Here is a 16089-nt window from a genome sequence, read left to right on the forward strand (position 1 = left end):
CTCTATTTGTCTTTAAATCACTACAGTTTCCACTACAGCCGATTGCCCTGTAACTCCTCATGTAATAAAAATGACTGATCTTAAAGTGATATTCATATCTCATGATTGAAAAAAAATAAGAAATCATCCGTGGCACAAACCTGCAATGCAGGGAGTGTAGAATCAGTTTTAATACATAGGCTTTGGGATCAAAGGAATGTGAGATTAATTCTCATATCCACCATCTTAAAGCTGTGTGGCCTTAGATATATTACTTAATCTTTCAGAGGCTGGACTACTATTCTGAAAAGTGCAAACAGTAATATCTGCTTCAGGGAGTTGTTAAGAGGATTAAGTGAAATAATGCCTAAAAAGTACTTAACACAAAGTAGGCTCTTAATAAAAGCAAACTCTAGGTGCATAACAGACTATGCTATTTCCTTGATTCTCATAGCTTCATCTCTGAGTCAATCACTTCCAAATATTAGATTCAGACCTCTCTTCTGAATTCTGGATCCATGTATCCCATCACCTACTTGGCATCTGCACTTGGATGCCCACAGGCATCTCATACTTTGTATACATCAAACTGAACTAATGATATATGTCACCCTCCCTCCTTCCCAGTTAGTATCTGCTCCCCTGCAGTTGGTTTTTTTTTTATGGTAGTGAGGTAGGGGTGAGTGTTTGTGTGTGTGTGTGTGTGTGTGTGTGTGTGTACAAATCAACACTGTAACCAGCCCACAACTAATCCATTCTTAAGTAACTCAGTGCTAAGGGATATGCCTTCTAAATTCCCCCCGATATTACCCTAGTCCTAGTGGCCATAATTTCTCTCCTAGCCTAATGCAGTCACATCCACTGCTGCCTATACTCACCAACCAGTTAGCCATACTCTAACCAGAGGGACCTTCTTAATGCCCCTTGAGTTTTAAGATTGGCTTAAAGTCTCATTCCACTTTGATGGAAATCCAAATCCCCCTTGCAGTTTTTGTTAACTTGGTATAAACATTCATTCTTATAAATTCTTCTTCCCTCAGGAGCCAGTTTCCACAAATACTGCTTCTGTGCCGTAACACCTCCAGATGAAACTCAGCCCCTTCTACAATCCATCCATGGACGATCCACTCATACAAAGCACTTGTGAGCATAGCCGACTTTAGTGAACATTGGGACTCAGAGAGATGGAGAACTATTTGCTATTCATAACGTGAACTCCAATGGTGCATTAGGTATTTCCAGTCTTGAATGTCCTCTGCCTACCTCACCATCTGGATGTGTCCACTGGCAGATTGCCTCTTCTTCATTCCAGCATCATACCATCTTGGGGGCTCTTATCTTATACCCTTTCTTTATTCCAGATTTCTTTATTCTTTATTCAAATCCTTTGTGATTTGAATCCCAGTTTGGATGCCTGGTTTTTGTTTGTTTGCCTGGGTTCCTCAACTCACACCATTAGTATTTCCTTCTATCCCAAGTTGTTAGTTACCAAGTATTTTTCCAATAAAATTTTCCACCCCCAGTAGGAATTCTGGAGCCAGCAAGTAACATCATAAACTTTTTCCTTCTATTACATAATGTAAATCAGATCACCCCACTTCCCTGCCAAATAACCCGTAAGTGGCTTCCCATTGCCTTTAGCATAAAGCCTCTAACTTTTTTAGAAGGGTCTACAAAGCTTCCCATGATGTCTCCTCTACTGGCCATTCTAATGTTGTTTTGGTTTCTCATCCACATTGTGCTTTCTCCAGCACCCAGGCCTTCATATTCACTGTCCTTAGGTCCTGTGCTTTCTCCAACTCATCATCAGGTCAACTCTTACCAGCCCATAGGTCTCTGCCTAACTAGCACTTACTCTAGGCTAGAGCCACCTGCTAGGAGCTCCTTGATCATCAGGTATTTCTTAACAATACTTTCTCCACTTGCAGTTATCTAGTTATTTAAAATAATGTATTTCCTCTCTCTCCACAAACTGAAAACACTACTAGGACAGAAACCAGATTTCTTGTCTTAACTATCACGTTCTTAGCAAGAAGCATACAGCAGGCACTTAATTGTTAAAAACTATCTGAAGGTAAACGTTGAGTCGAGCATCTGTGTAAAGTATTGCCCTAAATCTCCCTTAACTTCTGGGCTTTAATTTATTCTGCATATATAGGGATCAGTCTTTCAGAAGACCCAGAAAACCTTAGTGAAGGTGGAGAGCTCAATAAACTATTTGCTTTAAAGCTCTGACAATTTTGTTGTTGCTGATATTAACAACTCAACAAGAAGGGGAGTTAAAGGGCAGTGCGTACAAAAGGTCACAAGTGTACTGCCTAAATATGCTGTGAGCTTCGTAAGTAGGCTGCACTCTTGTTCGCTGTCATCAGGATTTAATTAACTGGTGTCACAGCTGAATTGACATTTCATGCCTGTGGGGAAATTTGACGGAACTCATCCATTCCAAAATAAATGATTAGCACCACCGTCTTTCACATGATCTTTCAATAAGTGGGACAGCTACATTTTCACAACTTGCTGGGGAAAAACCATTTTTAAACTTGAAATACCAGTAAGCATGGAAAAGAAGGATGGAAAATAATAAAGTCAGGCAAAATGATATTTGTGGGTGCTTCATTTTATGAAAATAAAACTTGTTTCAGAGGCAAAACGAACCTGTCAGGAACCCCTGTTTTTCATAACAAATTATGCCAGAAGAATGTGGCACAGTTTTGGAATTTGCCTGATCACTGAACTGTTGAGAACAAATGTATTTTTATGGGTTGCTGGGTTGTGGGCCAACCCCCTACCCAGTCAGTCACCAGCCAAGCACAGCTTCCAAGTCTTTAAACTTCTCAGCACAGTAGGCCCTAAAACTGTTCCCATGGTAACCTTCCATCAAACAGGTGAACTGTAAAACAGGTGAGCTCAGGCTGTTATTTGCAGGCAAAATGAGAAAAAGAAATACTGGCTGCTCTTTTTCGTGATGCCACAAATAGAAGTAATACTGATTACTGAATAAATAGACTGAAAGTCAGAATAGTTGTTGAACCAATTAGGAATCACGGCGTTAGTATCCTGACCAAAAAAAAAAAAAAAAAAAAAAAATACAGCTTCTAAAATGTATACGTCTCAAAGAAAATCAATGAGAAAACAGATCACAAATTGTGTAGAAACATTAGTCATTGTTTTTGGAGGATCTCCTAAATATCCGGTCCTTGGATAGAAAAGGTGTACATATGATTTCATTTGTCCCTAACCCCCCAAAAAACTGTCATAATAAGCTTTTAGTATTTCCATGATTTACCTTAAATAACTGAGGTTCAAAGAATAAAAATGAGAGACTGTCACTTAAGTGGGATTTGAACCCGGGTCTCTGTGTCTCCAAAATTTCTGTTTTTTTCATGATGCTACACTTTTTGAGCATTTATCAAGCATATTTTAAAAGAAGTCAGTCACAGTTTGTGCAGAGGGAATTTGCCACCAATTAAGTACAGATGTGAAAGGCAGCATTTGGGAAATCATCTTGGCTCCAGGATCTTACTGTCTGGGGACTGTAGTATAATAGAGTCACAAAATCTGTAGTTATAAGAATTGCCTTGAGCGCTGTTTCCTCCACAATATAATAGGGTAGCCTTGAGAAATCCATTAAATTTCTTGAACCTCAGTTTCTTCTTCTGTGAATTGAGATAATAACTTAATGGAATGTTCTGAGAATCAAGGGAGAAAATATATTTGAAAGTGCTTTCTAAAATATAAAATGTGATATATGACTATTAGTATTACCCTACATATCACATAAAATCTTGGCACATCTCTTTGGCACAACAGTTTCTTTTCACTTAAAACTGGCCAGTTGAATTCTTTCCTCAAGCGTGTTTTATTTAATCTCCAAAATTAAGAGTTGTGCAGAGCTTCCAGTCTGAGTTCATTTTAGAAGTCAGGAAATAATTGTTACATTATTATATATATTCAACTGTCATTATACACATGCACACATATATGGCAACTTGATAAGAAAATATCATTTGTATTTATTTTAAATTAATGCTTAACTGGTGACAGACTTTAGCTATCACTTACACTCTGGTTGGGCCAAGAAAATAGTGTATGATTTAGAAACTGAAGGACAAAAGATGAGTAATGGTCAAGGAAATGGCAGTGCAAGGAATTCAAGGGTTGTAATCCGGCAGCCTACAGGCTGGGGCTGACCTGCCAATGTATTTTCTTTGGCCAGCAGGGGTTTATTTTGTTGTAATTGTGCTTTTTAATGATGCTCTTAAACAATGCATGTACCCTCCAGTTTGCTAACATCCCATCATTTGTATCCTCTTATACCTGGCTGCCTCTCACATGTATATTACCTGCCTGACAGTAATAGGGAGTTGGGAGTCCCTTTACCAAATAACAGGCAAAAGAGATGAGTCTTCTTCATTCTGAAACCATAAAGAATGTTGGGAGGCTGAGGCAGGCAGATTGCTTGAGCTTAGGAGTTTGAGACCAGCATGGGCAACATGGTGAAACCCCGTCTCTACAAAAAATACAAAAAAATAAGCAGACTTGGTGGTGCATGCCTGTGGTCCCAGCTACTTGGGAGGCTTACCAAGATCTACTTACTGAGATCCAGCCACTGCATTCCAGCCTGCATCTGACCATTTAACACAGGAAAGACTGAGCATGCACTGGGCTCAAGCACCAAATCCCGCAGGAGTAGAGAACTGGCATACTGTATCTGAAGAGATACATTTAGGATACATATTAAAAAGTCTAGTATTACACAGCCGGTTGTAAATATTCTAATTCAACAAGCATTTAAGAACCTGCCATATGAGCTTCAGGAAAGTTTCTGGCACACAATAAGTATGATATAAGTGGATGTTCTTTGTTATGTCATCATCATCATCATCCTTATTATCATCATTGCTATTATTATTGGTCAGACACAATTCTAGGAAGGGCAAAGGCTCCTAACTCCTGTTTTCCTCTTTACTCCCAAGTAAAGGGTATCCCCAGTGTTCTGCTCAGTTTCTGATGCATGCTTGTTGCCCAAAATATATCTGAGGAATGGCTGCATAAATAATGGAAGATTAGAGAGAGGCTGTCCCTGGCCTTTGAGATCAACAGTCAAAACCTGCTCTGACAATTTCTGAGAGCTGTGAATAATTCTAGCCAAGTGTCAGAAGGAGCCTGGCAAGTGTAGCTCTGGGACTCCGATTTTCCTGAAGGAACTGAAAAGAAAGAATACCTGGGTGGAAAAGGTATCCTGGTAGCTGGACAGGAAGGATGTTTAGTGGATGCATTACGTAATGTCTGCAGAGAATCATGGTCATAAGTGCTATGTAAGCACCAAACATCATTAATATTACTATTTAAAAGAACTGAGCAGCCTATTCCTTCCTAGGTGGTAACCTGAGCACAGCAGGATTTTACTAAGTCTGATCATTTATTGGGTTGCCAGCTGGAGCACTGACCATGCTGTGGATGTACGTCACACAGTCTGATTTGGTGCAGCCAGCACTGGCTCTGACTCAGCATCTTACCTGCCTGAACTATTGCAACACCCTCCTTATTGTCTATTGGCCTTACATCAGCCCAGTCAGCCTGTTATTCTGCATACTCCTAATTATATAAGTCTTGCTAAACTAATTGAATCATATCACTTTTCTGCATTACAATAGTTCATGATTTCCTTTGGCCTAAAAAATGGCCAAACTCCTTAGCAAGGCACATCTTGGTCTTGGGCCACCAGCACTCTATTCTGAGCATCCTCCGTTGATCTAAACACTCTAGCGGTCTCTGGATGTTCTTCCCTCTTAACAAGTGACTTTTCTGACCTGCGTTCCCCTGGCAAACTCATGAGCATCTTTCAAACATCGCTTGCTCCCTGAAGCCTTCCCTCACACCCATCTGCAGAAGCAGAATTGAGAGCATTCTTGTCTACATGTCCGTGGCACTGAACAGTTCTCTTGTATTGGCCAGGATATTGGGATGCAAATCTTGGAAGTCTAGATCAAACAAATCAAAGAATATGTTGGGATTTATTCACTCGTGTCACCAAACTGCACAGTGACTGGGTCTTTGGATGAGTGTGACCAGGGCCTCAGACCAAATCAGGGAGTCTGCCACTAGCAACTATCTTCATGGGGCAGGAATGACAAACACTTCAGCTCTGCATTCATACCTACTTAAAGCCAGAAAGGAACAAGAGCTCCTTCCCATGAATTCTAGTTATAAAACTTCAGAGGAACCACTCTGGATGGCCTGGCTTCATCCATATGAGCATCACAGGAAGGGGACCGGGTGCCACGATTCCCCTAGACTGCTTCAAGGTACCTGCTCAGACCCAGTGATGGGGTAGCATGATTAGCAACCCTCGTCAGGACCTCATTAGATTGAGAGTGGGAAAGAAGCAGTGTCCCATAAGAAGGTGCAAGCTCAGATAGAATTTCAGACAGGCAGAAGAGTAGGTGTCATCTGGACTGTTATTCAAATTCGATAACTAATAACACTTCAGATCCTAACTGTGTATTTGAGTTTTTGAGTTTGCCTCTCACTACAGAGTGAGCTCCTAGAGTGCAAGTACCCATCTGACTCATGTGCCTCTGCTCTCACCTAGCATGATGCCTGGTGCCTGGTTGCCACTTAGCTCATGCCTGTGTGTTCTTGAATTAACAAATGGATAGGTCTCCAGTGCTCTGTGAACAAAACATCCAGTGAACATAATTACAGAATTCCGTAGTGTTTGGAAGTTAGTTAAACGAATGTTTATGGAACTGCTATAATTTAAAAGACATCGAGTGGCTCACACCTGTAATCCTACACTTTGAGAGGCTGAGGCGGGCAGATCACCTGAGGTCAGGAGTTCGAGAACAGCCTGGCCAACATGGTGAAACCCCATCTCTACTAAAAAAGTACAAAAATTAGCCGGGCATGGTGGTGGGCACCTGTAATCCCAGCTACTCAGGAGGCTGAGGCAGGAGAATTGCTTGAACCCGAGAGACAGAGGTTGCAGTGAGCCGACATGGTGCCACTACACTCCAGCCTGAGCGACAGAGTGAGACTCCATCTCAAAAAAAAAAAAAAAAAAAAAAAAAAAGAAAGAAAAAAAAAGACATTGAGTGACTCAAAACTAAAATATAACACAATAACCTTTGAAATACAACTAGTATTTATTGAGTTCATAGTGTTAGCATTTTTACAGAAGACATTTAATCCTCACAAAAATTCCATGAGTTTCAGGAATTAACCCTATTTTATAATTTAAGAATATGAAATTAAGAGCTCCTTGGACTTCCCCTAGTTCTTACAGGTAAAAGGCTACAGAGGCGGAATAGAAACCCAGGCCTTCTGATCTCAAGTCTGTTGCCTTGCTCTTAAGCAAGTTATTTAACCTGTCTGGGTAAAATGGAGATAATAACACTTGTTTCTAAGGATTGCTGTGAGGAGTAAAAGAAAAAAACATATATAAACAAATTAGCACATAGCCTGGTCCAGATGAGGGGATTAAGAGACAATAGTGCTATATATGTCAATGGTGGCGGGCGATTTCCTTTGATTCTGACTGGTACATATCTCTGGCCAGTTTGGTTCCTTGTCCCACAGCCCAGGGACTCATCCTGTGTTAGTCACCTCTTTAGTGCTACCCACTCTGTCTCCAGTAGCTTCTCTCCCCGAAGACTGCTTCTAGAACAGGTCAGAGGCACCTGGGCTCCCCCTTCGTGCTGAAGTCAAGTGCCCAGCCCCCTTTTGCTGCCTCAGTTAGCTGGCCCCACTGGTTATGGAAAGATAAGTACCAAGAGGCATAAGGATATATGGATCCTAGACCTCGTCCTGACATCAATTAGCTGTATGACATTTGCACCGCTGTTCTCTCAAGCATACAATGAGAGCTGGACCAGAGAAATCACTATATTAAATTTGTTATGTAAAGGAAATTTCAGCAAAAATATTTTTCCTGCAGAGTCAAGCAATACTATTATTTTGTCTCAAAAAAGTTTTACATTTTTTTTTTTACAGTAACCAAGTAAATCAGCATCGGACTTTCCTACATTTATCAGATCAATTTCTATTACTTTTAACTGTTCCTTCCTGCTCTACTTCTCAGCAGGGATTACGTGCCTGCAGCGTACTCTCGAAATTTTCTCCTGAACATAGATTCCAGGAAAAGCTAAGGTAAAGACGATAGAGTAGAAAGCAAGAGCACAGATGACACTTCTTTTAGGCGCACTGCCTAGATCTCACTTGGCCTGCTGCCTTCCTCTCATTAGTTGCACCAACTGAATCTGATTAGCCCACTCTGATTTATTTTTGGCAACCTGGGAGTGCATGGGCCAATGCTTATTTTCATGGCTGATACAATCATCTCCAAAGCTGTCGTTAGCATTTGGAAGATTAGTACCTTTCTCTGGATGATTTTACTGCCTAGGAAGCATCATGACACACATTACACATATATTTCTTAAACACTTTACAAAATTGAGTCTATTTACTCCTCTTCTTATTATCACAACCACCTTCTGTTATTGGCTGCTAAAACAGAGAAAAAAGTATTGATAATTACACATTTGATGCTTAAAAAACTTATTGTTTTCTGAGTTAGTGAATCACCTGCTATAATCAATAAGAACTAAAAGCCAGATTTCAATGCTACTGGATACTCAGTGCCTGAGTTGTCTACATTTTGCTTAATAAACTTTCCCATTATGCACCGAACAGTACTATCTATGTGAAAAGTGAATAATAAGGAAATATGAATACACATTTTCTCCTAAAAATGCAACTTTCAGATATGAAGCACGATATCTATATGATTTCTATTTATATTTGTTGACGGTAAGATTTATTAGTAAGGATCATTATTTTTAGGTCTTTGAGATACAAAAATTCTGAGATTCCAAATAAATCCTAAAATATACTTAGTGTAAAAAACATTACCATGAAAAATGAAACACTTTGGCAAATTGTCCAATAGGTTAAAAGTAAAAGGATTTTTTCATCAGCTCTCAGTTAATTTGAAAGCGTATTTATAATCAGGATTCCCCATTCACTAAGCATTTCATAAGTAAACAACCACTGACCACCACCAAACTTGCAGCTCCTGGAGGCAGGATTTTGGATCCCCAGTACTTAGCAGACTGTGTGATTCTTAGTAGGTTCTTAATTTGTATCGACTAAATGAGTATTTCAATTAGTAACTTCTATCATGGATGTGATTACTCTTTCTTTACCTCGTTCCCAAGTCTTCTCTATCCAATGAGGACATCCCAGCTGTTCCAGATACCCTCTTGTAAAGTCTGTCTATAGAAGATTCTAAGGAAAGCAAAAGGATAGAAGAGAAGAAAAGATAAAATTTGCAGAGAGAGAAGGGTACTATGATAGGGGGGAAATGAGAAGTTTAAGAAGTATTGCTGGAGACCTCAGGTGCACTTAAGAATTGGGGTCTAATTTGTTTGTTGTTGTTGTTGTGCCAGAATTTTAGAAGTATTTCAATGCTGATGAATTTTCCTTAAGAGGAAGGGAAGATGAGGAGGCAGAAGATGTTGAGGCCAACCTACATATTACTTGTGTTCCCTGCTTGATCCTGGCAATGTATTCACCGTGAGATAAGGGAGGGCTCTTTGTTTTGCTTAGGAAGGCTAGAGGGAGGGCTCTTTGCTTTCCTTAGGAAATACATTATATTCCCCACACTAAAGTAAGCTGATGATGCTAGAGGAAGAATTGGTGTGCCTAGTAAACCGAGGATCCAACTCCATCGGGTCAGCTGTAGCAGCAAGGATATGGGGGCATTCAGGAGCAGCAGGAGTTAGCTTCAGAGCATGAGTGGGAACAAAGTGGCAGGAACAGGTGCACCCTTGGGCAAAGTAGCCCACCAGAACAGGAGCTGATGACTTCACTAGACTGTCAAGTGTCCCCACTGCACTTTGGGCCTGTCCATCATAAGCACACGTTGTGCTGATAGCCTCCATGGCACCATCACAGGGATGGGAGGGCATCCCATCTACCTTTGAGGCCTGGAATCTCTGGGTGCATGGGTATCTCTTGCACACCTGTGACCCAGCACCACACTATACACTCATCAACAAATGTTCCTCACCCATGTGCATTGCTCAGGGCTTGCTCCTGGACTGCTGGCACCACCCTGCTCCACCAAGCAGGGGACAACCCTGACCCAGCTGCTCGTGCTTCTGATGTCCAAGAAAATTGTTCCCCACATTCTCAATTCATTGTTCACACCCACTATTGATTCGACACCCCCGTGGGACACTGACAGAGCAAAGTTGGAGGGTATGGGTACAACAGCAGACTGCACATAGGGCCACGAACCATTAACAATGCAATACTTCTAGATTTGGTGCAGGAGGCTAGGATGTCTGTGATTCTCAGCTAATAGGTTTTACAAGAAAGTATAGTAAGGGAAAAGAGATCATGCATCTATGATAGCAACCTGGACCTTTCTAGTCATATTAAGGTACTGACAATTGCTTGAATTACTAATAGAAGTCTATTAATTTCAAATCTTAGTTGATGAAATGCTATGGTTGAAAATGTCAACTGTCTTTTAAAAATTCTACATGTGAATGATCCTGACTTAGTCAGGTCTTAATGTGCATTGGTGTTAATCCCGATTTACATTATACAGGTAATAATCTAAGATCATTTTTTCTTTTTAAGCATTAGGAACCTGTGTGCATGTGTGTTTAATTTGGGTATGGGGAAGGGAGAAGAAACAGTTAGAGAATTTTGTTCACCCTATTGGCAAAAAAGGGCCAACAGGCACAGGTCACAACCACAGGCAAAAGGAGGTTATAGTAGCCTATTATTAAATTTTTTAAAATACAAACCCTTCTCTCACGTTCACCCACTCTGAGGAGGAACAGAAGATTCCCAACCCCCAAACCCCTCTATTCTAGTGTTTCCATATGTAAAGCCTGAGATGGTGAGGGTAAGAATTAAAAAATTATTTATGAAGGGGAAAAAGACATCTGTTGCTATCTTAACCTTCAGACCCTCCCGTCCCCAGCCCCTTTTGCTTCTTCAGAAGGAGCCCCTGGGAATCAATATGAGTATAGAACAAGCCCTTCCTCTAGAGGGGCACTCAAACCCCAACATGGTATTGGAAGCTCTGGGGTTAACTGAGGAAGAGGGGGAGAATGGATAGCACCTCAACCTAGCAGGGGACGGGGTCTGCCCTTCATTACCATATAGTCAGCCAGCTGGACAGACGGCAGCCTGTGTCTCAATTGCTACCGTCTAATAATGACTTTTTCCTTTTATGTGTTGTCCTCCCCAGTATTTCATAGACAGCCTCCCTCGCCTCCACTGGAGACACTAGGTTTCTTGATCTTTTCTTCAAAGAGAAGGGAGGGGAGAGGAGGTTGTAGGTGGGGCAAAGCCCATCTCGTCTCTTCATCTAAGTCAGAGCATTTGCTCTCCTAAAAGGAACCTAGAAGGAAAGTTCTCCAAGTTCTTGCTCAGATAGGAGCAGATTTCTCTCCCTCAGCAGAAGGACAAGACAGTAGCAGAATACACTGGTCTTGATGAGTGATGCCATCAGTACTGAGTAGCAGAGAGGGAGATTTCAGGAGGCAGGGAGGTAGGGCACATCTGGCGCTGGTCTCACCCTGATGCAGAAGCCTAGCCCTGCACTGTTCTCCTCTTTAGATGAGTATGACAATCACCACGGTCCTGTTCACTGGAGCTGAATGTGCGGGAAGACCAGGCACCCATGAGGCAAGGGGTCTTCCCTCAGTCTTGGTGTGGAGGCAGCACACTACTTGAGCACTAAATATTTTTAAATTCCTTTCAGTTGTGTGGCTGTATTCTTCAGGACATTGGCTAGGACTAAATGACTGAGGATGAAACCAAATATGTCTATACTGCAAAGATTCTCTTGATTTTTTTAAAAAAAAGGCCTTTGAATAACACAGAACTATGTTCAGTTCTAGAATTACTTTTTTTTGTTTCTATTTCTCTGGTGAAATTTTCTACCCTTTCATTCATTATGAGCATAGTTTTAGTTTATTAAGCATAGTTATAATATCTGATTTAAAGTACTTGGCTACATCCAAAACCTGGATTTTCTCTTGAAAATTTGTCACATTTTCTTGGATATTTGTATATGGACTAATTTTGGATGATTTCTTGAATATTGTGAGTATTGTTATAAAGACTATAATATTTGTTTCATGATTAAACTAATATTTTTGTCTTAGCAAGAAATTCACTTGGTTGGATGAAAACTACACATGCTTTTTCGTGAGTGGCAGCTTGAACCTTAGGACCATTCTTTTAGCTTTGGCTGGGCTACCTGCAGCCTGACCACCTCATGAATGGCTCAGGAATCAGCCTGAGGTTTGGACAGACTTTAGGACCCCCTCGTTTTGGCTCACTCCTTTTCAGGATTACCCACTCACTTCCCATTACTGGTGGTTGCCAAGATTCTCTTATCTTTTGCCTCAGGCCAGAAAGACTGAGATTTTGTCAGAGTTTCAGCTATCTCACACTGTGCTGAGTGAAGCCTCTGCCCTCTGGCTATAAGCTGAGATAGAAGATGGATGGGCGGACAGGTGGATGGATGGATGGATGGATGGATGGATGGATGGATGGATGGACAGACACACAGATAGACAGACACAGACAGACACAGATAGATAGATAGATAGATAGATAGATAGATAGATAGATAGATAGATAGAAAAATAACTCATTCTGTGCCAATACCTTCTGCCAAGTGTCAACTTCCCTCCAAAATCTCTGCTTTGTTCATGATTCAGTCTTTAGTTGTTTATTTGGTAATTTGTCCAGAGTGTATGGTTATTATTTGCTGGAGGAACAGTCAGAGAGGAACTTTCATGGCCATAACTGAAGCAGAACTTGCAGAAGCATAATTCAAAAGAAAGAAAAGGGTAATGGAGAAGGAAAAGAGCTAGCATTTGTTAAGCTCCATGTATAGGCAACATATTAAATACTTTTCTGTTCTTTTCTGTGTTCTTATGTTTTATCCTTCTTGCCCAAACAGTGAAATGCTCTTATGAACTTTAGGCTAGCCTCACAATTCCCCCTGGACCACTGACAATGTAGCATGGCTCATATTTTGTGTTTAATCCCAGAAGTACATTGCTCAATGTTAGAAACATGCCCATGTGTCTGGAATAACTGCCTTGATACATTCTCCTAGAATTTTTCTAGGACGCCGCAGCCTCACTCATATTTTTTCAAAACATGTAATTTCACCAGCATAGTTGAAACCAAGAACTTCCCTAGTACCTAAGTGTCAAAACGACTTTCATTCATTATTGACTCCTTCACAAGATGTTTATTTTGTTTATTACATGACATAGTCCAATAAAGGAACATTTTAAAAGTTCATTCTCATGCCTAGCTCATATTACAGAAATCTGCCTAGGATCACCCACATCAAAAGCACTTAGCATATACCAGGTACTGATCCTAGAGCTGGAGATGCAGCTGGAAATAACATGCAGTTCCTGACCTTAGAGGACTTATGGTGAGATTATCGGGAACACAATTTAGTCTATTCAGTGTTAAGACAGAATTAAATTTGTTTATGCCGGACATTCTTTATAAGTACTAGGGCCTGTAAACACTGGATTTCTAAAAACTAAAATAAGAAGAAAAAGTCAGTACATTTTTTGGTCTATAAAGCCTCTTGGAGAGTAGTGATGCATACTGTGTGCTTCATTTGGTTGCTGAAAATATGTGAGAAACCAAAATCAGTAAGTTAAACTGTTGGTGGAAATGTAAATTAGTTCAGCCATTATGGAAAACAGTATGGAGGTTCCTCAAAAACCTAAAAATAGAACTACCATAGGATCCAGCAATCCCACTACTGGGTATCTATCCAAAGGAAAGGAAATCAGTATGTTGATGATTTCTCTGCACTCCCATGTCTATTGCAGCAGTCTTCACAGGAGACAAGATACAAAATCAACGTAAGTGTCCATCAGAGGGTGAATGGATAAGGAAAAGATTATGTGTGTGTATATATATGTGTGTATATATGGAATATCATTCAGCCTTAAAATAAAAAGGAAATTCTGTCATTTGCCACCACATGGATGAACCCAAAGGACATTACATCAAGTGAAATAACCCAAGCACTGGAAGATAAATACCACGTTTTTAACTCACATGTGAATGCAAAAAAAAAAAAAAAAACTTGCAAGTTGCTCTAGCAGAAGTCGTTACTAGAGTCAAGGAAGGGAGAGAGAGGGGGACAGCCAAAGGCTGGTTAAGGGATACAAAAGTATATGTAGACAGGAAGAATAAGTTCTAATGATCTATAGTACTATAGGGGGACTATATTAACACTTTATCGTGTATTTTCAAATAGCTAGAAGAGCGGATTTTGAATGTTCCCAACACAAAGAAATGATAAATATTTGATGTGGTTGATAAGCTAATTACCCTGATTTGCTCATTACACAATGTATATATGTATCAAAATTTCACACAGTACCCCACAAAGATGTAAAATTGTTATGTATCAATTAAAAATAATAATAAAACCAAAATCAATAAATTGAGTAATTTGTTAGAGGCAAATGCCCATATATCATTCATTCAATCAGCCATTCCTTCACTGATGCAACAGAAACTTACCAGTTATGTGTTATGTGACAGACTCGGTGTTAGGAAAGTAAGTTAGGAGATGAAGACAAATTAACATGTGGAACAATAATTAGGCTGATTTTTTGTAATTGTGACCATGGGCAAGTGACTTTATCTTTCTGAGCCTCAGTTTCCTCAGCTACAAAGTGAGATTAAAAATAACGATACCTATATCAGGAGGTTATTTTCAATATTAAATGTGATATTTTTATATATAGAGCACCTGGCATACTGGTTGGATCCCAGTAGATTCTTAATGAGTTTCAGCAATTTTTCCATCCTGCTACTATAGAAGAGAAATTTGAGGCCCATTGCAGTGAGTAACTTACTCACCCGGGGCACTACACACCTAGAAGATAAATTAAACACAAGCATGTGGTACAAAGTACACGAGTCTTGTTTGAGACCAGAAAGAAAGATTAATTCTGCCTGTGGAGTCTGAGACAGAATCAGGGAGGAATATTTAACCAATTCCATGGATGACTTTCCAGATATTGTCCATAAACATATATCTGGAGACTTGGAGCAAAGTTTTTAAAAAGTCCATCAACTGCTGATCCCCTAGACACCTGCAGATCTTCCATCTGATCTCTTCCTCACTAATAATGCTTCCTTCATCTTTAAGAGGTTATGCTGGTTAATCTTTAATGACAAGGATCAACACCAGTTTCTCAATCCTGACTTTTTTATAATCTTCAGAACTAGCAGGTAAGAGGAAAAAGAGGAAATAACTGCCTTGATATGTTCTCCTAGCATCGCTCCCTCTAAAGTAAAAAGAGTACTTCTTTAAACCATGTAACTTTGCCAGCACAGTTGAACCCAAGAACTTCCCTAGAACTTGAGTGTCAAAATGACTCATTCATTATTTAATCCTCCACAAGATGTTTATTTTGTTTATTACATGACATTGTCCATAAACTGGAAGCAGCTTCAGTGGAAAAAAATCCTCAAAGTAAAACCCTGAGAAGATTATTAGTCCTAAGAAGGATAATCTCTTTCTGATTTTCCTTGTGTAGCTAAAATACCTATATAACTCTATTTTAAGAAATAAGACTTATCACAAACATTAGTTTATGATATACAATAGTATGTAAAAATGATCTTAGTATAACTTTATTGCCAATTATCTGAATATAACCTCCATCTCTTTTTTTTCTTTCTTTCAACAGAACGCTACACCTTTCCATGTAACTGTCCAAGATGATAATAACATCGTTGTCTCATTAGAAACTTCAGACGTCATCAGTCCAGCATCTGTGTATGTTGTGAAGATAACTGGTGAATCCAAAAATTATTTCTTCGAATTTGAGGAATTCGACAGCACTTTGCCTCCTCCTGTTGTTTTTAAGGCCAGTTATCATGGCCTTTATTATATAATCACTCTGGTAGTGGTAAATGGAAATGTAGTGACCAAGCCATCCAGATCAATCACTGTGTTAACAAGTAAGCATCATGTGTAATATTCTCCCCTTTTTCTTCTTATTGTTTCCCTGTTTC

At 39.9% G+C, this 16089-nt stretch overlaps 1 protein-coding gene across 3 annotated transcripts in view; it reads left to right on the forward strand.

The window, feature by feature from the left end:
* PTPRO (protein tyrosine phosphatase receptor type O) overlaps positions 1–16089 on the forward strand; it is a 277974-nt gene that overhangs the window by 146269 nt on the left and 115616 nt on the right. For all 3 annotated transcript variants that reach the window (XM_017873696.1, XM_017873688.1, XM_017873702.1), the window contains exon 2: positions 15762–16035. In XM_017873696.1, coding sequence (XP_017729185.1) covers positions 15762–16035 — 274 coding nt within the window. The remainder of the gene's footprint in view (positions 1–15761; positions 16036–16089) is intronic.

This window comes from Rhinopithecus bieti, unplaced genomic scaffold (genome assembly GCF_001698545.2).
Source record: "Rhinopithecus bieti isolate Rb0 unplaced genomic scaffold, ASM169854v2 scaffold_110, whole genome shotgun sequence".
NCBI classification, from domain to species: Eukaryota; Metazoa; Chordata; class Mammalia; order Primates; family Cercopithecidae; genus Rhinopithecus; species Rhinopithecus bieti.